The sequence below is a fragment of the Physella acuta genome, unplaced genomic scaffold, assembly GCF_028476545.2.
Source record: "Physella acuta isolate Inbredline_101_S28 unplaced genomic scaffold, ASM2847654v3 ptg000254l, whole genome shotgun sequence".
Taxonomy (NCBI): Eukaryota; Metazoa; Mollusca; class Gastropoda; family Physidae; genus Physella; species Physella acuta.
In genome coordinates this window covers 13,385-40,255 of record NW_026731773.1, presented here as the reverse complement: position 1 = coordinate 40,255, position 26,871 = coordinate 13,385, and the positions used below count along the sequence as shown (strand labels likewise).

The following is a 26,871-nucleotide window of genomic DNA, read 5'->3' as shown; positions in this document are numbered from 1 at the left end:
TGGAGCATCGCGCAGTTTCTCGTGGCATCTCGCGTTACTTCATCAGAAACACGACAGTAAGTTCTAGACTAGCAGCGCAGTGCAAGTAGATGTCAAGAATAGGCCTAATAAGAAAAGCTTTCAGAAACGTGAACATACAGGACACTAGCGTTTATTGTACGGCTAAGTAGCTAGAATGTTATGTTGCATTTTTTTTTTACAAATAGTTTGCTGATTACAGCTGAACAACAGGTGTAGCGATGGGGGGGGGGGGGGGGGGGGTTACAAATGTCCTCGTGCGCCGACCCTAGGGGCGCCAGAATAGGTTTGAACAAAAATTAAAAGCTCATTTGAATTATAAACATAAACATTATATGGGGTGGGGCAGGGTAGCGCCAAATTGATAGTTTGTCCCCTGGCGCCGGGAGAAGCCTCTACTCCTCTGTGTCCAGCTATCATTTTTTGGTGATTTAGACACGTCTTATATTCTCTGGTGATTTAGAAGTCTTATATTCTCTGGTGATTTAGAAGTCTTATATTCTCTGGTGATTTAGAAGTCTTATATTCTCTGGTGATTTAGAAGTCTTATATTCTCTGGTGATTTAGAAGTCTTATATTCTCTGGTGATTTAGAAGTCTTATATTCTCTGGTGATTTAGAAGTCTTATATTCTCTGGTGATTTAGAAGTCTTATATTCTCTGGTGATTTAGAAGTCTTATATTCTCTGGTGATTTAGAAGTCTTATATTCTCTGGTGATTTAGAAGTCTTATATTCTCTGGTGATTTAGAAGTCTTATATTCTCTGGTGATTTAGAAGTCTTATATTCTCTGGTGATTTGGAAAAGTCTGGTAGTTTTTAAAGACCGTCTAGAAAATCTGGTATGATGGCCAGGGGCGACAACTTCAATCAACGTGAAGCATATTGACGCAAGTATTGTCTAAAAGTCATCGTCATCTTGTTGGGCAGACGTCACAGCGCCATCTTGTGCAGACGATACAACACTGACCTGCGTCTGGCGTGACCTGGCCTGGCTGTCTGACTTCTGCTCATACCGGGCCGACTTCAGGGAGTTCAAGCGTTGTTTGGAGGAACACAGCTCCAGGTAAGTTTTCCTGAAGTTCTTGTTGAGGCCGACGTAGATGATGAAGTTACAGGAGCTGTTGATGCAGATAAAGATGTTCATGACCTGGTACATGATCACGGCAAGGTTTGAGGGGTGCGTCTCGGAGTACGGACCGTACGAGATGATGGGCACGTTGATGGGGACGGTCATGGTGACACACGTCAACGTGTAGACGGCACACACAGCCAGCAGCATGATGGTCGTGCGGTTACTCGACACTTGCTTGGTCGTCATCTTCTTCCGGTTCATCGAGACGACCTTGACCTTGATGGAGATGACGATGCAGCCAGCGACTGTGAATAAAGGAGGGACAACCACGATAGAGTAAACGCACATGTCTTCAATGACCCGTACCGCGATAGCGTCCCTTGTGTGTAGGGGAGAGAATTCTCTAAACCCGACTGAAATATTCCGAGTTGTGTCCCATTCGTATTTCAGCTCGAACCAAAAGCTGGGGTAGACGAACAAGCTCAGAGAGTAGAGCACGACAATGATGACTGCACACCACGTGCGCTTTGGTGTGATGATGCGGTATGCACTCAGTGGGAAGAAGATGACGATGAGCCTCTCTAGAGTGATCAACATGGGCATGGTCAGAGATACCAGGCTAGAGGCGAAGTCCAGACACATGAAGATGGCGTAGAACACAACCAGGATATGGGAGTCGGACAGAGAGAAGCCTTCAAATCCCCGTATGTCCGAGGTCTCGTACAAGATCTTGGGGATGCTGTTGTAGGCGATGAGGAAGATGATGTCCGCCACGGCCAGACTGACCAGCAGGATGTTGGAGCATTTCTTGAGCCCGTGCCTCAGCAGGATCAGGATACTCAGCGTGTTGCCGACCACACCCAGCACGCCGATCCCGGGGGTGACGGCAAACATCAGGATCTTCATCCACAGCCGGCGGGTGGCGGCGTCCACGATTTCGTCGGACTGCGGGTCGTCGGACGGCGGGTCGTGGGTCAGGTTGGCGTCGTGTAGGGAGAGGTTCCAGACTTGGCTGGTGAAGTCAAGCACCGTGACGCCGGTCGTTGTGTTGTCCATGGTCTAGAACATCCAGTTGCCTAAATATTTAGATAAAGCAAGAACTGAAGCTCTAGCATTATATTCCGAAACTATTACAAAATTAGCATTCTATCTGGGCCAAAATGTCAGTCCATACACGTCGTATATGTTTGTTAGTACATTTTGTCTTACAGAGTTTCTATAGGATGTGATCACTACATTAGATAATCACCACCATTCCTCTACTTACATAGAGTATCTATTTCCCATCACAACTACATTATTGACGAACTACGACAGGGGGAGATACAAGCTGTACAAACTGGCCTACGTTATGTACTAAGTCATGGACCATGTACGAAATAAAGTGTGTATTTTTTCTAACCACTTTACACACGACGTCAATACTTAACGCATATATGTCCGTGTCGGACCAAACTATTATAACCAGTGACTCGACCGGTGTATTCGATGAGTTAAAACTCTATTGCATTATTAATTATTTTAATTACCGTTTGAAAAGACTCTTGCACCTCTGCAATATTTTGCTACATTCGCGTTTTTCTTTTTTTTTTCTTAACAGATGAAGGAAAATAAATTAATGAATATTTTAAAGTTCGGGCATTCTAAACTACTTATTATCTTTAGAAAGAGACATTTTCTTAAAAACCAATGAAAAAAATGTATTTGCAGTGGTTAATATTTAAAAACCTGGACACAGTTACTGCTATTGATTGGTTACTGTAATTATTTTAAAAACACGATTGTAGTGGTGATACAATAGACAGCTCACGCTTGAGATAACGTGAAGCCGATTGACAGATTTAGCAGGTGAGGTCATTTATAATTCAGGATTCTCTTTTCTTTGAAGTTGTACAATTTTAATGATGGTTGAAATTATCGATTGATTCGCTCAACAACTAAACGTTTAATTGGCTCCAGTTAAAGCTTCAGTAGTTCGTTTTCAGTAATCTTCAAATATTTCAAGGAAAGTGTAGTTCGTTTTCAGTAATCTTCAAATATTTCAAGGAACGTGTAGTTTGTTTTCAGTAATCTTCAAATATTTTTTTAAACCAAGTTATATCGCGGATTTTAGGGTAAAAACCGTACACATTATTTCAGGTCTTTTTGTAAGCCTTTTACTGAATCTGGCTCATTCACCAATGACACACGGCCCTTGTGGCTCAATAACTAGTGACACACGGCCCTTGTGGCTCAATAACTAGTGACACACGGCCCTTGTGGCTCAATAATTAGTGACACACGGCTCTTGTGGCTCAATAATTAGTGACACACGGCCCTTGTGGCTCAATAATTAGTGACACACGGCTCTTGTGGCTCAATAATTAGTGACATACGGCTCTTGTTACTCAATAATTAGTGACACATGGCCCTTGTGGCTCAATAATTAGTGACACACGGCCCTTGTGGCTCAATAATTAGTGACAAACGGCCCGTGTGGCTCAAAAATTAGTGACAAACGGCCCGTGTGGCTCAAAAATTAGTGACATACGGCCCTTGTGGCTCAATAATTAGTGACACACGGCCCTTGTGGCTCAAATTTTAGTGACACACGGCCCTTATGGCTCAATAATTAGTGACACACGGCTCTTGTGGCTCAATAATTAGTGACACACGGCCCTTGTGGCTCAAATTTTAGTGACACACGGCCCTTGTGGCTCAAATTTTAGTGACACACGGCCCTTGTGGCTCAATAATTAGTGACACACGGCTCTTATTGGCTCACATTTAGACAAGACACAGCCGACATAACGAGCTGTGTTGAGATTTTGTTCCACTGATATTTACCGTGAATTCTGTGCTAGATACTTTCTCATGGGATTTTATAACACGATTCACGAGTAAATATAAGCCAAGTACCCAGAATTCCGTGCTAGATACTTTCTCATGGGATTTTATAACACGATTCACGAGTAAATATAAGCCAAGTACCCAGAATTCCGTGCTAGATACTTTCTCATGGGATTTTATAACACGATTCACGAGTAAATATAAGCCAAGTACCCAGAATTCTGTGCTAGATACTTTCTCATGGGATTTTATAACACGATTCACGACTAAATATAAGCCAAGTACCCAGAATTCTGTGCTAGATACTTTCTCATGGGATTTTATAACACGATTCACGAGTAAATATAAGCCAAGTACCCAGAATTCTGTGCTAGATACTTTCTCATGGGATTTTATAACACGATTCACGAGTAAATATAAGCCAAGTACCCAGAATTCTGTGCTAGATACTTTCTCATGGGATTTTATAACACGATTCACAAGTAAATATAAGCCAAGTACCCAGAATTCCGTGCTAGATACTTTCTCATGGGATTTTATAACACGATTCACGAGTAAATATAAGCCAAGTACCCAGAATTCTGTGCTAGATACTTTCTCATGGGATTTTATAACACGATTCACGAGTAAATATAAGCCAAGTACCCAGAATTCTGTGCTAGATACTTTCTCATGGGATTTTATAACACGATTCACGAGTAAATATAAGCCAAGTACCCAGAATTCTGTGCTAGATACTTTCTCATGGGATTTTATAACATGACCCATGATAAAATATAAGCCAAGTACCCAGAATTCTGTGCTAGATACTTTCTCATGGGATTTTATAACACGATTCACGAGTAAATATAAGCCAAGTACCCAGAATTCCGTGCTAGATACTTTCTCATGGGATTTTATAACACGATTCACGAGTAAATATAAGCCAAGTACCCAGAATTCTGTGCTAGATACTTTCTCATGGGATTTTATAACACGATTCACAAGTAAATATAAGCCAAGTACCCAGAATTCTGTGCTAGATACTTTCTCATGGGATTTTATAACACGATTCACGAGTAAATATAAGCCAAGTACCCAGAATTCCGTGCTAGATACTTTCTCATGGGATTTTATAACACGATTCACGAGTAAATATAAGCCAAGTACCCAGAATTCTGTGCTAGATACTTTCTCATGGGATTTTATAACACAATTCACAAGTAAATATAAGCCAAGTACCCAGAATTCTGTGCTAGATACTTTCTCATGGGATTTTATAACACGATTCACGAGTAAATATAAGCCAAGTACCCAGAATTCCGTGCTAGATACTTTCTCATGGGATTTTATAACACGATTCACGAGTAAATATAAGCCAAGTACCCAGAATTCTGTGCTAGATACTTTCTCATGGGATTTTATAACACGATTCACGACTAAATATAAGCCAAGTACCCAGAATTCTGTGCTAGATACTTTCTCATGGGATTTTATAACACGATTCACGAGTAAATAAAAGCCAAGTACCCAGAATTCTGTGCTAGATACTTTCTCATGGGATTTTATAACACGATTCACGAGTAAATATAAGCCAAGTACCCAGAATTCTGTGCTAGATACTTTCTCATGGGATTTTATAACACGATTCACAAGTAAATATAAGCCAAGTACCCAGAATTCTGTGCTAGATACTTTCTCATGGGATTTTATAACACGATTCACGAGTAAATATAAGCCAAGTACCCAGAATTCTGTGCTAGATACTTTCTCATGGGATTTTATAACACGATTCACGAGTAAATATAAGCCAAGTACCCAGAATTCTGTGCTAGATACTTTCTCATGGGATTTTATAACACGATTCACGAGTAAATAAAAGCCAAGTACCCAGAATTCTGTGCTAGATACTTTCTCATGGGATTTTATAACACGATTCACGAGTAAATATAAGCCAAGTACCCAGAATTCTGTGCTAGATACTTTCTCATGGGATTTTATAACACGATTCACGAGTAAATATAAGCCAAGTACCCAGAATTCTGTGCTAGATACTTTCTCATGGGATTTTATAACACGATTCACGAGTAAATATAAGCCAAGTACCCAGAATTCTGTGCTAGATACTTTCTCATGGGATTTTATAACACGATTCACGAGTAAATATAAGCCAAGTACCCAGAATTCTGTGCTAGATACTTTCTCATGGGATTTTATAACACGATCCACAAGTAAGCCAAGTATAAACTCTCACTGGAATCTTCTAACGTCGAGAGATGGAAACTTTAATGAACAAATAATTCTAGAACCATTCAAAGATTTTATTTATCTAACCCACTGTTAAAGTCGCGAAATTTCTGAAGACAAAAAGTCGTAAATCGCGAAACTTCTGAAGACAAAATGTCGTAAATCGCGAAACTTCTGAAGACAAAATGTCGTAAATCGCGAAACTTCTGAAGACAAAATGTAAATCGCGAAACCCCAGAGTAACAAAATGTCTCAACGAAAAAGAATATAATAATAAAAATATAATATAAATATATTAAATATAATATAAAAAGAACAGTCTGAGAAAAATACAGAAACTGCTAGAATCTGACTCTCTCTCTGTCCGCAACATATTTTCGTAGGATATCACATCAGAATCCTCAGCGATATATGGAGAACTTGATACGGACTTTTGTTGAAAATAATATGGTAGATGTTTTATGGGAATAATTAAAGTTTTATTTAAAGAAGAAAAATTAAAAAAATAAAGGTAAATTCGAATGTGGAAAAACAGTTTTAATTATGCAACCGGAAAAGTGTTTATAGTTGGGACAAGAACGCCATAATCGATGATTTCACATGTCATATGTTTGAAGTACGGAAAGTACACAAAACCAATGGCGTCATATTCCAATTTTAGAATACGAAGAAATGAACTATTTCAATAAAATTTGATTTAGATCTATAGATTTACTTATCGAGACGTAATTTATGAAATTTATACAATTTCCTCGGCCAAAACTAATACAGATTACTTTAAAAAACAACATAAATACCATTGAAAAGCCGTGTTTTTAACGGAGTCATTTCAGTCTTTTAATCAATGTGTGCATTTATTATGGTGTTGTGTTGACTAATTATGTATATAATTTGTTTTTTTTTTTCTAATAGGTATTAGTTGCCTATGTTATTTTAAATGTGTCGGACTTTTTTTTAGCTATTTAGTTATTTCCTTGCTTTGTCACTAATATCGTTAAACCTGTAGTAAAGCACATTGCGTTTTGACCAAATAACAATTTTATAAAATATTCTTCTAAAAAATTTATACCGTTAAAAATATATAGACCGATAATTCACGTGTAACGGGTACCAACCAAGTCATCCATATACATTACGTGATTCAAGTCAATTTTAAAGTCAACACGTGACTTGAACTAGCTCAACAAAACTCCATCAAACGTGTTCCAGAACATTCCAAAGTGGGCAGTACGGGCAGACGCCGGCCTTTTATAAGCGCCCATGGCTCAGCGGCCCCTGGCGGTAATAGCCCACACACGTCAGCCCACGTGCCGAGATCAAAACGAGGCTCGGGGAAACGGCGATCAGCCAATGGAAATCGTTCACTTATAAATACCTCGGCGCAGATTTGCACTTGGCCGTCCAAGTTCAAAAGACGATGCAAATGGCCGTCCACATTCATAAAATCAATGATACTTATGGCCGTCCTTGTTCAAAACGTTATTGACACATATGGTCGTCCAAGTTCAAAATATTAAATTGATGCAAGTTAAAAAAGCAACTCCCTAAAAATTGGCCGTCCATGTATTAAAAAAAATGTATTGATACCTGTGTTCAACCATGCGGAACGTTATAGTTGAAATCCCAAATTAAAGCCAGGTACTTTAATCAGCCTAATTATCTCCCCGCCTTTCAGGGCGTGAGTACCTAGTGACATAGATCCGCTCCACTGGATTCGTCTCGGCCTACTCACGGCCCTCCAGCCCAGATAATTCGGGGGTTAATTCAGCCCTCGGGTTAGGGTAAGTGAGTTCTCTAGCCGAGTTAATGTTCGGGTGTAGTTCAAGATCCCCCCCCCCCTCCTGAATGTTTAGCTGAAATATGTTGTAATTATACCCGGGGAGAATCTCATAGTACGAACCGCAATGGTACCTAAAAATTATACAAATCGTTTGTCATTATTTCCAATTTTCTAGAATTAAATTTGGCTTAGATTTTCTTTCATTTGATAATTGAAATGTACCCCATGATCCCAGCCGTGTATACCATCAGTCACAGAATAAATATTTTTTCAATTGGTGTGTACATAGAAGACTTAAAGCTTACAAATAGATGTGGGGAGACTTAAAGTTTACAAGCAGACGTAGGGAGACTTAAAGCCTACAAGCAGACGTGAGGAGACTTAAAGCCTACAAACAGACGTGGGGAGACTTAGGCTTGGAGGGAGACACATTTTTTTTTCTACTCATTGTGGTGGCTGCTGTTTAGACACTTCTTACGAAATGTGGGGATTTTGTTTTGTTGAATTCAATAGGAAAATTTTAACAATTCGTTAAGAGGCTCAACAAAAGACTAATCAGGCAATTAAGACGTTATCTTGTCTACGGTCTGCGTGCAGAATTGACATCCTTTGAAATTGTGTACTTAACTCGTACATTAATGAGCGAGGTCTGATTAGGCTTGTGGTATTTCTCCCAATATAGGCGAACATTTTTCACTTTAAATTAAAACAATTTCACACGGGCGTTTCGATCTAGACTGACGACAGACTGACGACAGACAGAGGAAGTGAGTTAAACTAAAAGCTTGTAAAAACAACAAGAACAACAACAACGACAACAACCAGCTACTCACAAGCAAGGTGATCAGTGATCAAGTAACTACTGGACAACACAATCTCAATTCATGACGTCACGGAATGTTGAATTCATTCGGTAAATGAACAGAGTTGACCTAACCCTCCCCCTCCTCCTCCGCACACCCACCCAATAAATCGTGACGCCAGAAAGCCACCGTTACTCCGGTAACATCCCAGTGAGGTCGGCTGTTGTGTTAAGATGGTGGTGATCTTAGTGGTGACGTGCACCATCGTCACGTGCGTGACGACACAGGAGACGTGGTGTTTCGTCACGTTTCTTTCGTGACGTCACATACGTCAAACATTCAGGTAGTTGAAATGTCGAACAGACTATCTCATTAAACAAAACCTGACACAAGTACACATGTGTTATTAATTTTTAATTAGTGCCTGACCTTAATTATAAGAATAAAATTTATGGTTTTATTCTATAGAAATTAATTTTTTTTATTGATTTGTATTCTGTAGGCATTACAATTTTTTATCAACTATAAAATAAAAATCGATGAGTAGAAGATTAGCAACTAGAGCTTGGGAATTAACCATTGGATTAAAGTAAAGCAAGGTTGGTGTACTTATCAAGGTACGCTAACCTATTTAACGTCCTTGTAACAAAGTGACGTCACAAAGCGTACTTGGGGTCAGTCAGCCAATGGCCCAGAATGATAAAAATCAAATATGGAGTTTTTATTCTCTGTGTGATCACAGAGGTGGCAAGCGCGAGGTGATGGGTGGTGGGGAGGTGGTGGGGTGAGTAGCTTAGTCGCACTTTGACGGAGATCGTCATAAGTCACCTTGCTTGGTCTTGCAACAAGTGCACGCGATTTGTGACTGCCCTGACCTAACGTCATCGACAGCAATTTGTGACAACATTGTGCTAACGTCATTGACAGCAATTTGTGACAACATTGTGTTGACGTCATTGACAGCAATTTGTGACAACATTGTGCTAACGTCATTGACAGCAATTTGTGACAACATTGTGTTGACGTCATTGACAGCAATTTGTGACAACATTGTGTTGACGTCATTGACAGCAATTTGTGACTACACCCAGCTAACGTCATTGACAATAAAAATAAATTTCGGTAATGTTTTTTTTTAAAACTTGAATCAAGTCTCTCAACAATTTTTGTAACGATGCAAGATTGTATCATGAAATATCTTGTACAAAACTACAAAATTGGACACAATTAGCTTTCTTAAAGAGGGAACATTTATAAATGTAAAAAAACAATGGTGAATCTAGATGCAAGATTTACGCAACTGAAACTTCAAAGTTTTATTTTCTCTACTTCACAATCACCCATACCAGGCTGTAATCTACCACAAAAAATTTCGATGCTGGTCTTTCCAACTTGTCCTCGAACCTGCAATTTTCTAGCCACCCTAGTCACTGTGTGCACTCGTGCGTGAAGCTGTGGTCAGCAGAGTGTGACGGCACTGTGATGCCTCTATATACATAAAAGTCATCTGAAAACGTGACTTGTGCAAGTTTTTAAGTCAAGCTTTAGGTTTTGAAACGCAATGAACGTAAATATTTTTGCTGATAAATTGCAGCAAATTTGAGTTTATTGGTCATTCCATGCACTCTTAATTTCTGTGTTTGACTTGCTAGTTTCTTTTTACTCTGCATTCTAATTTTCAAGATTGTTATAATAAAAAGGATTGAATAGAGAGAGTATTTTTTAGCAAAAGTGCACTATTACAATCATCATTTCATGTAAAAATTACACGCATATTTTAGAAATAAGTTAATTGTTTTCAACATAACTATGTTTTTCTATACGTTTTTTCTATTTAATCTAAATTGCACTTTTCTTCCCATCCCATAAGTTACTGAGTGCTTTAAACTAAAGGTTGCTCTGATACATGTTCTGATACATGCTCTGATACATGTTCTGATACATGTTCTGATACATGCTCTGATACATGCTCTGATACATGTTCTGATACATGCTCTGATACATGTTCTGATACATGTTCTGATACATGCTCTGATACATGCTCTGATACATGTTCTGATACATGCTCTGATACATGTTCTGATACATGTTCTGATACATGCTCTGATACATGCTCTGATACATGTTCTGATACATGCTCTGATACATGTTCTGATACATGTTCTGATACATGCTCTGATACATGTTCTGATACATGTTCTGATACATGTTCTGATACATGCTCTGATACATGTTCTGATACATGTTCTGATACATGTTCTGATACATGCTCTGATACATGTTCTGATACATGTTCTGATACATGTTCTGATACATGTTCTGATACATGTTCTGGTACATGCTCTGATACATGCTCTGATACATGCTCTGATACATGTTCTGATACATGCTCTGGTACATGTTCTGATACATGTTCTGATACATGCTCTGATACATGTTCTGATACATGTTCTGATACATGTTCTGATACATGCTCTGATACATGTTCTGATAGATGTTCTGATACATGCTCTGATACATGCTCTGATACATGTTCTGATACATGTTCTGATACATGTTCTGATACATGTTCTGGTACATGCTCTGATACATGCTCTGATACATGCTCTGATACATGTTCTGATACATGCTCTGGTACATGTTCTGATACATGTTCTGATACATGCTCTGATACATGCTCTGATACATGTTCTGATACATGTTCTGATACATGTTCTGATACATGCTCTGATACATGTTCTGATAGATGTTCTGATACATGCTCTGATACATGCTCTGATACATGTTCTGATACATGCTCTGATACATGATCTGATACATGTTCTGATACATGTTCTGATACATGTTCTGATACATGCTCTGATACATGCTCTGATACATGTTGGTCGAAAGAAGGGCTGTTGTATTGAACTTTCATAATTATATCATCTGTTTTACAGTAGTTTATAGATGTCTTGTTAACATTGTGTGATCGCTTGGTTACAAAGTTTCTTCCAGACTTTTTTCTCCGGGGGGGGGGGGGGGCACTTGAAATTTTTGGGGGGCGGGGGGGGGGGCGGTCAACATTTTTCGGGGGTGGGGGGCGGACATTAGTAAAAGTGTATGTTTACTATATAAAATCCATCTCGTTGGGGGGGGGGGGGTAGACTTCCTTCGGGGGGGGGGGGGGGGGGGGGCTCCGCCCCCCCCCCCCCCCCCGAAGAGATGCCTGGAAGAAACTCTGCTTGGTTAAACAAATTCTGATTTCATTATTCTAGAGTTGTTAACTGTAATGTAACATAGCAATAACGGACGTAGTTCGACTATGTCAGTTGTAACTTCTCTGAACTTCCAAAACTTCATTCGCAATAGTGCAATAAAATTAGTACTTTATAGAGTGATCTTGAATTAAATGTTGAATTAAATATATAATTATGTCCAAGTTTATGTCACATTGCATTGTCATTGGGTCTTGACCAACATGTCAAATTTAAAACAAATCAGTTCGGTAAAGGCTGAAATCTCGCTCGCAAGTTTCGACCCATGACAAGACTAAATCAATAAGCAGGAGGAAGCACGTCAAATTAAAACGCTTGTAAAATTAATATGCGTCCCTTCTGATTTAAACCACATCTTTATGTGAGCTAGCCATAAAAATGGGCAAAAATTATTGCGTGCACAATAAAACTCTGCAAACTAAGCCCAAAATAAAATACGAAGAAAAAAAAACTAACAAATTACAGATCTAGTACTTGTGTGTGAGTGCAGCTACAAAGTGCAGTTTTTTATGAGTGTAGCTACAAATTGTAGCTGAAACAGAACGATAATATATTACAACAGGAACTTGTGCTCGCTAGAAAGGCTGCCAAATTGACAACATATTTGGTCAAAAGTTCATCAACTCTCGGGTCATTTTCAAGGGTCAGCTGTAGAATCTAGCCCGTACTACTTTAAAGATTTAGAGAAACAAAAAAACTTTTCAACATAAGGTAACATTTCATAACACAAAAACATTTTAAAGCTGTTGCAAGCGTATATACAGTATGCTTAAAAAAAAGAAAAACTCGAAAATAAACAAAATAAAGAATAAAGGCATTTATTCACACAAGTAAACAAAGGTACATAACTCTAGTTGCGTGATGACGGAGTTAACCGAGACAAGGTTCTGTGCCTAGAGTCATCTCCCCTGTGCCGCCATCTTCCTCAAACACCACCACCACATTCTCCCCTGCCCTAAGCAGCGGACCCGGCACGTACAAAGTCTTCTGTGGTCCCACGCTCCAATAGCGACCTATGTTAAACCCGTTGACTAAAATGATCCCTTTCTTCCACCCGACAGTCTGAATAAAATAATCTTTTGGCTGCTCCTCCAGAAAAAATGTCGCTTTGAACAAAGCTGGACCCTTGACCACACCAGCCTCTAGTACATCTTCCCAACTCGTGGACTCTTGGATGGTGCTAGTAAACTCCGAGTTAAAGTCGAGAGCTAAAACTTTCCAGTTGCTGAGTGCCGTACCGTCCAGTCGAATCTCGCCGCTGATTCCTTTTCTCTGCGAGTTGAGCATGGCCTGGTTGTCCTTGGTGGTGTAGTTGACGCGGCCGAGGTTCTCTACCACCACATCCAGGACACTGTCCACCTGGTCTGGGTCGGTCTTGTCCAGCTCCACGCTCGGGTCCTCGCTGTCCCACGTGACCTGACCCACGGGGTCACCGTTGACCAGGACAGTTGCCCGGTCCCTGACAACCCCAGGCAGTGCCAGCCTCCCCCGGGGCGTGTGTTCTAGAACTTTCCTGTACACGATGTACCCGAACGACTGCACGTCATGTGTGCCGTACGTGTACGTCTCCATGTACTGTGGGTGGGCGGAGCTAGTTGTCTTGGTGACGGCCGCCGTCAGGTTTGACCAATTCATCACGTGATTAAATCTAATCCTCACAGGTTTCGTGGCCCTGTTGTTCTGATCAACAGGAAGACTGGCGCCATTCTTTAAGCCAAGTTTCCCCAGTTCCTCTTCAACAATCTCTTTGATCTTTCTAGACTTGTCAGTCATCTGACCATCCTCGGACAGAGGCGCGTCATAGTCGTAGCTGGTGACGTCAGGCTTGTACCTGGACAGATTTAAGGCCCCTGCCGTGAAGCCGAAGTTGGTGCCGCCGTGGAACATGTAGAAGTTGACGCTGGCGTCGTGCTGTAGGACGTAGCGGAGGGTCCTCTCCACCACATCCACGCCCCTGGTCTCGTGGGGGTACCCCCAGTGGTCGAACCAGCCCGTCCAAAACTCCATCACCATCAGCGGGTACTCGGGGCTGGTCTCTGCTATCCTATCGAAACTGGCCTTGACCTCTTCAACCGTTTGGCCGTTAGCTGTGGGAAGTACGCCGTTTAGGAATGGCGCGGTTTTGGAAGCTGACTCGTTGTCGGAAGTGACGAGAAGCTCTGTGATCTGATTGGTCAGCAGGATGTCCTTGATGAACTCGAGATGGGCGGGGTCATCGCTGAACGAGCCGTACTCGTTTTCAACCTGGACAGCGATGATTGGTCCGCCGCGTGAGTACTGCAGGTCAGCAATGTGGGGCAGCAGCCAGCCAAAGTACCTGGTCGAAAGGTCAAGGGCGTTAGTTTAAATTTAGATTTTCCAGCAAAATGTAATCTTATAGTTTGAGAATCTGAAGTTCAGTGACAAAGAAAGATTGTTTAATGTTCTTTGATGTGACAATGATGTGATTTACATTCAACAAGAAAACACAGCTATTACAAAAAACAAAAGAAATATCTTGTAAACTTCCCATTATGCTGTTATCAATAGTTATGGGGATCAATGGACAGATACACAAATCTTACATCTATCAGCGTTGGTAGAGTTATTAACCCCCTTTAGTTTTTATATCAACTAATGTCATTACGGTGCTGTCGCTAAACTGTGTACATGTAGTTACACATGTACACTAGAGGCAGAGGCGTAGCGACCCTTCCCGGCGCCCGGGGACATACTTTTAATTTGGCGCCCCCTTGGGAGCAAATTTTCGATTTGCACCCACCCTCGAACTTTTCATTTGCACCCCCCTCAAATTTTCGATTTGCACCCCCCCCTCGAACTTTTCATTTGCACCCCCCCCCCCCCCTCAAACTTTCGATTTGCACCCCCCCTCGAACTTTTCATTTGCACCCCCCCCCCCTCAAACTTTCAATTTGGCGCCCCCCCTAAGGTCGGCGCCCGGGGACATATGTCCCCCCCCCCGCCCCCCCCCCTCGCTACGCTACTGACTAGAGGTAACACACCAACAGACTGGCGTGTGTCAAAACACAGTTGACCCAATTGTAAAACAATACTGAACGACACAGAAAATATGAACGTGTCTAGATCTCTATACACAGCCCAGGTGATAAGATAAGAACGGTCTCACAGGTAGCTAGCGCGGTATACAAGTTTTTAAAAAATTCCATTCAAATTTCTATTTTCACGCGCTTTAGTAAACAGTTCTACAAGATTTATAACCAAACTTTTCTACTGCCCACTCATGTCCACGTATGACTCACCTTTCTACTGACCAGGTGTGACTCACCTTTCTACTGCCCAGGTGTGACTCACCTTTCTACTGCCCAGGTGTGACTCACCTTTCTACTGCCCACTCATGCCCAGGTGTGACTCACCTTTCTACTGCCCACTCATGCCCAGGTGTGACTCACCTTTCTACTGCCCAGGTGTGACTCACCTTTCTACTGCCCGTTGGTACCCAGGGTAGTTTGACCTGACCCTCATTTGGGGGTCAGCCAACAGCCACGAGGGGAGACCCCCAAAGTCCCACTCAGAACAGATGTACGGCCCTGGTCTAAAGATGACGAACAAACCCAAGTCTGCCGCCATTTTGATGAACTTGCGAAGGTCAAGGATGCCGTCATGTTGAAAATGTCCAGGCTTTGGTTCGTGTAGGTTCCAGGGCACGTAGCTAATTAATTAAAACACAGTTTTAGCTGGGTTTTTTAATTAATGGAACAAATAATGTTAAGCGTTACATTTTAAGCAATGTTAAAAACTATTTTAAAAGCCTCACCCATTTCTTCTAGAATGACTAACAATTAGTTCATTACATAATCACATCTCTATCTAGATACCCCTAATGATGGTCATTAAAACATAAGATGGATTGTTTGGCTGCCACTTTGTAACATGATATAGCCATACAGTAACCCTATGAGACCCACCGTATGGCTTACAGCCAAACAGACGAACATCTAATTAACATAATGACACAGCGACAATCTAAACGACAACTGAATTTCACTCTGTGTGAGTTTAATGATCCACTATAGGCCTTATGAGCGAGCTATTAAAATATGATGTCTATGGATGACTTAAGTACCCCCCCCCCCCGTATATAAAATGACCCACCCAGGACCCCTATGACCCACTCACGTCTCCACAGTGTTGAGGCCGCACGCCCTCGCCTTCTCTAGCCGGTCCTGCCAGTACTCAGGCACGACCCGGAAGTAATGGATCGCTCCACTGAAGATCCGAAATGGCTGACCATCCAAGAGAAATTCTCGTCTTTTGAACGACAAGGCCGCCATTCCTATTTTAGCACTGTCGGTATAGGAATGGTTTCAACACTGTCGGTATAGGAATAGTTTCAACACGTTTGGAGCCACCGAGATTTAGAAGCCTGCTGAAACACAAACTGTTGGTTAAAAACAGCTCATTAAATTATTCATTAAGTTAAAACGTTACTTAACCAGCCCACAAACGAGATAAGGGCATTGACTAGAACGTTCGAGCTAAGTTGTCCAATCCGGTGACACACAAAGGCAAGAGACTGTACTCTGGCATACAAATTACAATATTGGTAGCGGGTCTGTGATGGTTGCACCAAGATGGCCGCTAATCAATTATTCCACGTTGCGTGTTGCGCTTATTGGGAAAGTACAAAATAGAACTACCTTATTTTTCTGGTCATTTCATATAGGCTTTTTAAAGATTCACTTTTACTAAAAAGAACTTTAAAAAAAAGACCTTGAATTGGTAGTAAACAACATGTTGTCTCGTTTTCAAAACGGTTCTTTCTCACGGCTCCATGCACCATTAACCCGAAAAAGTCTTTATTTTCAACAATTGGTAAAAGTAAATACCGCGACCTCAATATTAGGTTTTTGTGTATCATATGCGAGATTTTTGTTTGCGATAGCAAATAATGTTTACACAATGACTTTAAAATTGCTGCACTTTCTGTCATTTTTCCTATCACGTGGGCTGAACTCACGTTTTTAAGTCACATGACGTATTTCAAATTGAGGCTCGGTCGTAAACATTCATACAACACTTTAAAATGTGATAAAAACATTTTCGAAATCTCCTTAAATGCTATCATAGGTGCTCTCGGAATGGGCATTAGCCGCCCATTTAGGAATAAACAGTTTTCTGTATTAGCCGCCCATTTAGGAATAAAGTTTTCTTTTTGTAGTCGGTCAAGGTTAGCATTTCTTGTCTGATGTTTGAACAATTTTTTTCTCTCTGTATCGCTCAATGATTTATAAAATATGAATCTTGTGAGAGGGAGGGAGTGCCAGGAATATGAAGCTGATGTTAAATAATGAACAGATGACAGCGGTACAGCAGTACTTGAGGCCAGAGAAACAGGACAAGCCTGGGGCACTGATGCTGGGGATTTTAATACATTACAGGTTGTACTGGTGTACTGGCGTACTGACGTACTTGTGTACTGGCGTACTTGTGTACTGATGTACATGTGTACTGGTGTACTAAACTGATGTACATGTGTACTGATGTACATGTGTACTGATGTACTGATGTACACGTGTACTGATGTAATGATGTACTTGTGTACTGTCGTACTTGTGTACTGATGTACTTGTGTACTGATGTACATGTGTACTGATGTAATGATGTACATGTGTACTGATGTAATGATGTACATGTGTACTGATGTAATGATGTACATGTGTACTGATGTACATATGTACTGATGTAATGATGTACACGTGTACTGATGTACATGTGTACTGATGTACTGATGTACATGTGTACTGATGTAATGATGCACTTGTGTACTGAGGTACATGTGTACTGATGTTCTGATGTAATGGTGTACTTGTGTACTGATGTACTAATGTACATGTGTACCGATTTACTGATATACTGGTGTACTCATGTACTGGTATACCAGTCTACTGGCATACTTGTGTACTGATATACTGGCGTACTGATGTACTTGTGTACTGATGTACTTGTGTACTGATGTACTTGTGTACTGATGTACTTGTGTACTGATGTACTTGTGTACTGATGTAATTGTGTACTGATGTACATGTGTACTGATGTACATGTGTACTGATGTACATGTACTTGTGTACTGATGTACTTGTGTACTGATGTACTTATTATGAAATGTGAACATTAAAGAAACAAAAAAAATTCATCGTGTTCCAGCACTGAGGCTATTACACCTATAATTAAGATTTTTTGCGTAACCATTGGTAGTAAAAAAAACGAAAAAAAAAAAAAAAAAAAAAAAAAAAAAAAACAAGCATGCAGTGACCTGATTCCAAAACTTGAATTGATGTAGTAGGCCTTGTACTTAGGTAAAAGGCAGTTGCAATTTGTGACGTAACTAAATATTGTTGTGTACGTGTACAAGTGCCGTACATAGTATATTCATTTGATGAAAAAAAAATTATAGGCTTCATAATATATTTTTCCCATGCATTTAATCATCATAAAGTCAGGTGTTTTTTTTTTTTCGTTTAAGAACTCCTCTCCTACAAAGGGATATAATATTTTCACTGACTAGGCTTTATAGACGGTAGTTTAGACTTGGGCATATTTATCAGTAGCCTATAAAATCAACACAAATATTATAGCCCTCAACTCTAGACTAAATTATAGAATTTCGGATCTGACTTGCAACTTTTTTAGATTTGCAGTATAAATACCCATGAAATTGTTTGGAGTAACAAGACTAATGAAACATACATGTAAATAAGCCTATAGATTAAAAAGTTCAAATAAATTATAAGCCTAGATCTTGATTAATAAATTACATTTAAGCCTAGCCAACATAATTATTTCATTTTTTTTTTGCTAGTGTAGTAACTTACGCATTAGTTCTTTCCCTTTATAGTGACGTCATCACATTTTAACTTCCGTAATTAGTCTTTCCGGTTTATTAAATTTGTTGACTGCTGTAAAAAGTTGTAAAATATTTCTTTGTTAATTTAATATTAGGTCAGCCTGTTGCTGGCACATGTACTCAACACAAGGCTAAGAAGTCACCAATGATACTGTGGATTAAGCTGCAGTAAAAAGGGTACTTGGTTTTCTTTCAATTATTCGTAGAACTCTAGATTCTAGATCTAGATTCTAGATCTCACGACTCACTTCTTTTTTCTTAGTTCAAAGTTCTTATGTCAGAGTCAGATAGTCAAAGTCAAATAGTAGAGTAGATTTCCACATGCGATCACACATAGCGAAAAATTCCGAACTCCGTATTTTCATCGGACGCTATTTTGTAAGTAGAGGAAATCTACTCTATTAGATCTAGAGTAGATTTCCTCTGCGCGGTCAAGCCACGAAGCGATCATCGTCGTCTGTTTATTAGTTTAGGTCTATAGTTTAATGCTTCGTATAATAAATAATAATGGTTTGGATGTTTTATACGAAACTACCGGTATCTGCTGTACGCATGTCCACTTCTCAATATATCCAGGTCAAATTCTTATGTTTTCTTCTTCTGGAAGACAAGTTTTTAAATTTTTAAGGTTGAGGTATGACGTCAGCCGGTGATCCCAGTTACCCCGGATCATGGATGAAAACACTAGGTCCAGGGTGAGATGAATAAAACCAACCAATCAAAGCTGTTTATAATTAGGTTAACTATAAATAGCTTCTACATATGTGCGGGACACTGTAAACACTATAGCTAAGGCTATTAAAGCAACCTGAGAGGTGAAATGGGGGTGGCCGCAGCTTGGATAACGATTAGGTTGATTTATTCTCGCCGCGTAATCAATGACTTGAGCTAGACTAGCCTAGATGCTCTATATTTCAAGCTAAGTCTAGAATTTGTAGCCTATAGTTTGTACATTTTTCTGTTGTTTTAAATTATTTCGATCATCTACTTCTTCTAGAACTAGTTTGTGTCTCCACATCTAAGCAAGTGTTAGGTTTTTTACTTTCTCGTATATACGAAGTATAGAGAAAGTCTTGTAATCGTGCAAAAAAAAAAAATCGAGATTTTTACAAATCTCGACGTTTTACATCTCACTGATACGGAAAAACATAATTTTGCAATCTTGTCTGTGTGTCTGTCTGTCTGTGTGTGTGTAAACAAGATTACTTGAGTACCGTTACAGCTAGGTTGCTGAAATTTCATATATAAGTATTTCATCAAAATCGTAGATCCGTATCAACTTTTGAGCGATTTCCGATAACTGGAAGTGGTACTTTTTCTACTTTGAATTTTTCAAAAGCCTATAACTTGAGTACTATTCTCTACCTTCTGTCAAATTTTGAGTAATTTCCGTTGACCGGAAGTACTAATTTACGCTATTTTCGATTTCTCAAAAAACTAATGTAAATTTATAAAGTACTAATAATATTGCACACTATTATGCACATTTTTTTTGTGTTCGCTTGGTGCGCAATTCTTTTTTCTATGAGATTCTATTCTATTTTTAAAAGTTTAAGTAATTAAAAATCATGTCTATATTCCAAGTTATATAAGAATATTCGAGAAAGTTTAGGGGAGATCACTCCCGGTTTATTCTTGTTAGTAATTGTTACGTCCCCGTGTTATGATTATTAAAGTTGCGTCCCTTGAGTTATCACTGGGTCATCCATGATGTGTAGTTAATAAATTTAAGTATGTTATTTTTTGAGAAAAATCACTCTAAATTAGTCTAAAGTATATATTTTTAGCCAGCTGATATAATTGTTACTATTTCTTTAACATATATTTTATTTTTACTCAGCACCCTCTCATGTGTGCTTGATGATGTCTAAACGTTTCTTTGTATCCTCATGACAATCTTTTAGACCTACTTGGGCTGTGGCTCTCAAGTATCTGGCTTAAAATGGACAAAGCAGCTCGAGCTGTCAGGAGGTACGTTTTGTTGTGGATCCTTTTTGTTGTTTGGCTGTATTTATCAGAAACATATACTGTATAACCTGTGTCATGTTAGTCAACCAACTTAATACAATTTTAAACTCAAGTTTCAATGTATATACAAATAGTTTGAATCCAGGTTCTTTGATATCATGTTATTAAGCAAGCTCTTGACTAGAGAACATTTACTTATAGAAGTTAGTATATTGTTGCAGGAGCAGCATCAGGCTGATGTCTTTGGGTGGAGGTCACACTGATCTTCAGGTCCTCTTATCAGAGGTCAAGGACATGCGCAACACTGCTAAGGCATTTATGAATGCTCAGAATGCAGGTACCAAAAGTCTTTATATTATATTGCTTGAAACCTAACTTAAGTGGGTTTTTTTTTTTTTATTTTAATTATTTTATCAATAATTGTTTCTTTTATTTATTTATGGTTGTTGTAATTTTTTAGTGTCTCAAGACTTCTTGAAATGGGCTGTCAATGAGGAGAACAGAGCTCTTCAGGACGTAGCTAACCAGCTGGCTGAACTCAACTTGTTGTGGACTGAAGTACAGAGAGAGTTTGGAGGTAATGGTTTGCTTGAGATACACCTACCCTGTTGTCTTAGACCATTTCCTCCTGTGTGACAGACTTTTATTCTTGCACAATTTGTTTCAGAACACTTGAAGGAGTACAGGTACATGTTTGAAATGATTTTAGAAGGGGAAAAGCATGTGGCACAATCCAAGAATAATTTTGTAAGTAGTAGATGTGTTAGTATACAACAGCACCTAGTCACATGTCCTTGTCTTTAATATTAAAAAGTTGACTTCAGTATGGGGTCAAAGTATTCCCAAGTTATTTAAGTTGTAAAATTAGGGACCAAAGTTTTATTTGACAAGATTTAAAAAGATGATTGATGTGGTTTGATGATTTTATTTGCAGGCAGCCTGCGAACAGCGTGAAATTAAAGTCCGCAAAGAATTAAAGAAGGCTTTCAAGGTAAGTTTTTCTATTGTTCATATAATGATGCATTGTAACATATCTGTTAATGCATGAAGTAATAATTCACATCTGTTGCTGCTTGAAGCAACAATAGATTGTTACTGACTGTTGAATAGTTTAAGTCCCTAGCTTAACTGTGATCTGGTGTTTTAAAATTGTAGAAGAGATCAAGCTCTGAGATTCAAACACTAGAAGGGAGACTATCCCAGGCAGAGAGAGCTAAGGACTTGGCACAGATTGAAGGTATTTATAGATATTTTTATTTAGTGCTTTGTGACATCAATCACAGAATTGTGTTATTTATCAGTATAGGAATTTGTCTGTACAATTGTTAGATTTGTTCAGGTTAGAAATCTTGAAATGTGGTTAAAGTTTGTACAAATATAACACTTGTATGCAGTCACTGACAGGATCAGAGAGAATGAAGCTGTCAAGCTTATAAGGTTGAAGGAAGGGCTGATGAAACTTTCTCAGGCCTACTCAGATTTTGCCCGCAAGTGTACTGTAGTCTTTGATGCCCAGCAAGTGAGTGGTATTTGTTTTCTTTTTACTCTTCCAATATCTAGAGACTGGTGAAATTTGTTATTATCTGTATGTTGTTCAATATCTGCAGTCTAGAGTAGCTTTGTTCTATCTATAACATGTTCAGATATCAGCAGACCATTATGTTGTGACTGAATACTTTTTTTTTCTTATTGTAGGATATTGTGCAACAACTCCCAGATGTTTTAGACCAAGACCTGGAAGATATCAAATATACAGGTTGGCTTAGGAAATTCATTGTTGTTTTTTTATATACGTGTTGGCTTAATGTTAGACTTACATTAGCTGTGTAATAACATTTATTAAATATGGGTGCATACTTTCATAAATGTCTCTTTGTCTTATATTCACTAATATATTTCCTTAATAAACCATTTTTTTGCTAGGTTTTAAGATTACTAAATGCTTTAAATTATAATTTCTGTACTTCACTCACATGTAGGTTCAGGTGTAACCAGGTTTAAAGTGCAGCAAGCAAAAGAAAAAGTCCACAGCTATAGACGAACCAGAGAGCATTACTCTATACACCAAAAGTTTCGTAAGTCGTTTCAAATCAAACTTTTAAGTGTTTACACAAGTTGGCTTGTTGGAATGTTTTTGCTCAGGTTAATAAAACAAGTTTTCTGTTTGAATGAGTGCTTTCCTCTATTGTTCAGACCAGCCACCTCCCCCCAATTTGACTGAGTGCTTTCCACTATTGTTTAGACGAGCCAACACCCCCATATGTTTAGACGAGCCAACACCCCCATATGTTTAGACGAGCCAACACCCCCATATGTTTAGACGAGCCAACACCCCCATATGTTTAGATAAGCCAACACCCCCATATGTTTAGACGAGCCAACACCCCCATATGTTTAGACTAGCCACCTCCCCGCTATTTGACTGAGTGCTTTCCACTTCAGACGAGCCACCTCCCCCGTACACTGCTAACGAGGACCAGTACAGTTCTTCCATCTACACATCCTCCCGCACAAGCTCCCCCAGAAGGAGAGTGACTACTGCTGCTGACAACCCACCAGCATTTGAGAACCACTACTCTAAGGCATCCCTGGCCCTTCAGGCAATGACCTCCCCCCCACCTGTGGCCCCTGAAGGCCCAGCTGACTCCATCATATCAATGCTTCCTGCTGCCAGACCTGATTCACCTGGCTTAACTTCTGCCCAGGTGCTCTCAACACCTGCTGTGCTTACCTCACCACCACCTGCGCTGCCTAAGGCAGACGACAGGGACCTGGTACAAGCATCCTTGACCTTGCCAGTTGGTCCTTCAGTCGCCAGATCTCACAGCGCTGGCCTGGTAGATTTTAACCCCGACTGGGACAACAGTTATGAAGAGGATCTGTCAGGGGCTATGGGAGGGACGAAGATTTGAGATGACTAAGGTAAAAGTTATGAGGGGGTGAGGAGTCTAAGGTGAGAACTAAGATTTTTAGAAGACTTAGGTAAAAGTTATGATGGGGTGGGGTCTATGGGAGGGACAAAGATTTGAGACGACTAAGGTAAAAGTTATGAGGGGGTGGGGAGAACTAAGATTTTAGAAGACTTAGGTAAAAAAATATGAAGAGGATATGGGGGGGGGGGGGCTCTAGGAGTGACTAAGATTTCAGAAAACTAAAGTAAAAGCTCTGGGGGGTGGGGGGGCTCTAAGAGGGATAAGTATGGGACTTAGCTATTAAGAGAATCTGTCAGGGGCCGTGGGGGAACTCAGATTTAAGGAGACAAGGAAATCTACTAAAAGGATCTATGGGGTCTACTATTATTTGATAAGACTACGACTTAGTTATAAAGAGGATCTGTTTGGGGCTATAGAGGGAGTTAATATTTGAGAATTCTCGAGTAATAGCTATGAAAAGGATCTCTAGATTAATATTTGAGAAGACAGGGGACTACAGCTATAAAGAGGATGTCAGGTGCTAAGTAATAGGATTTTAATGTAATATCTGTCAACTTTTTACAATGAAAGCTTTCATGGTTTTTTGAAGAGTTTATGTACTGAATCAAATACATTTATTTAACTTGTAGAAGAAATATGCATTATTATATCTGCATTTAATGTATGGAATAAGTAATGTTTTAAAACATATATTTTAAAAAAAAAAACATGATCTTTCAAGAAATAATAGTCTAATGCTGTTCTTTTAGTCTGTGGCTTTGATTTGTAAGAGATGTAATCAAGTATTTTCCTACTCAACATTGGCTACTAGGAAATAATTTTGTAACTATGTAAAAGTTAGACATACTAAGAGTATATATTTGGTTAAACATTAGCTTGCTTCTATTTATTTTATAATACTCCATACAGCTCTTTTAATCAGAAATTGAGTATATATTGACTATTATTTTGTACTCATATTTAGTGTAAATTGACTATACTGTGCGTTCATATATAGTATATATTGACCCTAATGTGTTTTGATATTGAGGATATATATTGACTATATTGTGGCTTGATTGTTCCAAGCTAATTATTGTTGTTACACTTTGTTCCTGTCCTCCATGTTACTCTTTCTTGATACCAGCAAGTTTATTTTCCAGAGACTTCACATGTATCAGAAACAGGTCGCTTTTCTGTTGAACTTTGCATTCAAGTTTGATCTTCTTCCCTCTCTACAGTTTTTATTTCTGTTTTAAATCAAGTTTGTTTAATGCAAGTGTTTGTATCCCCCCCCCCCCTCCAGTATTTGTCACTAAGTTTTTTGGTGAGGATTATACCAGTGAAAACTAAATTATATTTTATTTTGCCCTGTATTTTGGCTACTTCCTTGTTTACCACAGAATGGATGGATAATGGTGTCCCCAGTGGTTTTGTATCAACATTGTTAATCTTACACTGTATGACTAAACAGTTCTTTGTTTCTACAGTTATTTTTTTTGTCACCTGATTTTAGCAAAGCAAATATCTTGTAGTAATACTGGTTGTATGCAAGTATTACATGATTTGATATCTTGATTTTTTACACCATTGTCTTTTTTAATCTAATGACTCTACTTGCGAATCACATGATTCTAGTTTTTATAGGAATGTCAGCAATTCATTATAGCTTTTTTACAAGAATGTCATACATTAATTTTAGATTTTCTACATGAATATCATTCATTGATTCTATTTTTCTATGTGAATGCCATGAAATGATTATATGTTGTCTACATGAAATGTCATAAAATGATTATATTTTGTAGTCTTGAATGTCATGAAATGATATTTAGTCTACATGAAATGTCGTGAAATTATAATATTTTGTGTACATGAAATGTCGTGAAATGATTATATTTTGTCTACATGAATGTCATAAGTTGATTACATGAATGTCGTGAAATGATTATATTTACAAATATACCTGCAGGTAGGCTGGTGCTCCATTACTTTATTTGACGAGGCAAGATGCCTTTTGATGGCTCTTTGTTTTTAATATCTGTATGCTATTCTTCTCACGTGGGAGTTAATTTTTAAACATCATTCTATAAATAGTTTATATTGTTTCCTTCAAGCAATGAAGTGCTGTTTCATTATTTTGTCAGACTAATGTACTAAAGAGTGGTTGATTATTTTTAGCTTCTAGCGCAGAAGTTTTATTTTTTATTTGGATGATGAATAGTTGATTATTTTTTTAGCTTCTAGCGTAGAAGTTTTATTTTTTATTTGGCTGATGAATAGGTGATTATTTTTTTAGCTTCTAGTGTTGAAGTTTTATTTTTGTTTGGCTGATGAATAATAGTTAATTATTTTGCGCTTCTAGCATAGAAGTTTTATTTTTGTTTGGCTGATGAATTATAAATTTGTTTTTAGCTTCTCGCATAGAAATTTTATTTTTGTTTGGCTTATGAATAGTTAATTATTTTTTAGCTTCTAGCATAGAAGTTTTATTTTTGTTTGGCTGATGTATAGTTAATTATTTTATAGCTTCTAGCATAGAAGTTTTATAATTGTTTGGCTGATGTATTTGTATGACTGAATGGACTCCCTTACTACAGTACTGCCATCTTGGAGTGAAAAATTTATCCCTTAAGCTCAGTTTGATATTTCCTATGGTTCCCTTCATTGAGAAGATAACACTGGATAAAATTTGTTAAGGATGTTACCAGTGAATAGAATGTGTGGCATTGTCCTGATCTCTTGGTTGACTAGCTCACTTGCTTAAATAATAGAGTTTTCTAATTTTATGTTTGCCAATGAGTTAAGCCAGTCATTGTATATTTCTTATATTTCCTGTCATGATATTATTTCAATCATTTTAACTCAGATTATGTGATGACCTTTTCCCCCACGTCTAATTAAGTTGTACATGTAAAGGGAGACAAGACAGGTGATCTTGAATTGAATTTGTATTTTATTTTCCCTGAATACTCTAAATTGTCCTTGATTACCAAATTAGCAAGAGAGTCTACTACAAGCTGTGAGTCACACCTGGACTATCTAGTCTTCTGGCATAGATGTGATTGAATTTTTTTTTTCTTATTAATTATATTTATTTTTTATATATCAACACAGGTACAAAATGTATCCTTCCATCT

At 38.7% G+C, this 26,871-nt stretch overlaps 3 protein-coding genes across 3 annotated transcripts; 1 reads left to right on the top strand and 2 right to left on the bottom strand.

Moving 5' to 3' along the window:
• Positions 1-917: 917 nt before the first annotated feature.
• LOC131938626 (FMRFamide receptor-like) lies at positions 918-2,147 on the bottom strand. The gene has a single exon (XM_059296731.1). It carries the CDS (start codon positions 2,145-2,147, stop codon positions 918-920), a length of 1,230 nt encoding a protein of 409 aa, XP_059152714.1.
• A 10,641-nt stretch (positions 2,148-12,788) lies between these two features.
• LOC131938656 (beta-galactosidase-1-like protein 2) lies at positions 12,789-18,325 on the bottom strand. The gene is made up of 4 exons (XM_059296776.1): positions 18,261-18,325; positions 16,124-16,370; positions 15,423-15,656; positions 12,789-14,303 (listed from the first exon to the last, which is right to left on the bottom strand). The coding sequence occupies exons 2-4, from the start codon at positions 16,276-16,278 to the stop codon at positions 12,857-12,859; spliced, it is 1,836 nt and encodes a 611-aa protein (XP_059152759.1). The 5' UTR covers positions 16,279-16,370; positions 18,261-18,325; the 3' UTR covers positions 12,789-12,856.
• Positions 18,326-18,860: 535 nt separating this feature from the next.
• Positions 18,861-23,791, top strand: LOC131938646 (uncharacterized). The gene is made up of 11 exons (XM_059296755.1): positions 18,861-19,028; positions 20,756-20,822; positions 21,041-21,156; positions 21,280-21,396; positions 21,487-21,566; positions 21,754-21,810; positions 21,975-22,056; positions 22,214-22,338; positions 22,515-22,575; positions 22,799-22,894; positions 23,262-23,791. The coding sequence occupies exons 2-11, from the start codon at positions 20,794-20,796 to the stop codon at positions 23,729-23,731; spliced, it is 1,233 nt and encodes a 410-aa protein (XP_059152738.1). The 5' UTR covers positions 18,861-19,028; positions 20,756-20,793; the 3' UTR covers positions 23,732-23,791.
• Positions 23,792-26,871: the final 3,080 nt, after the last annotated feature.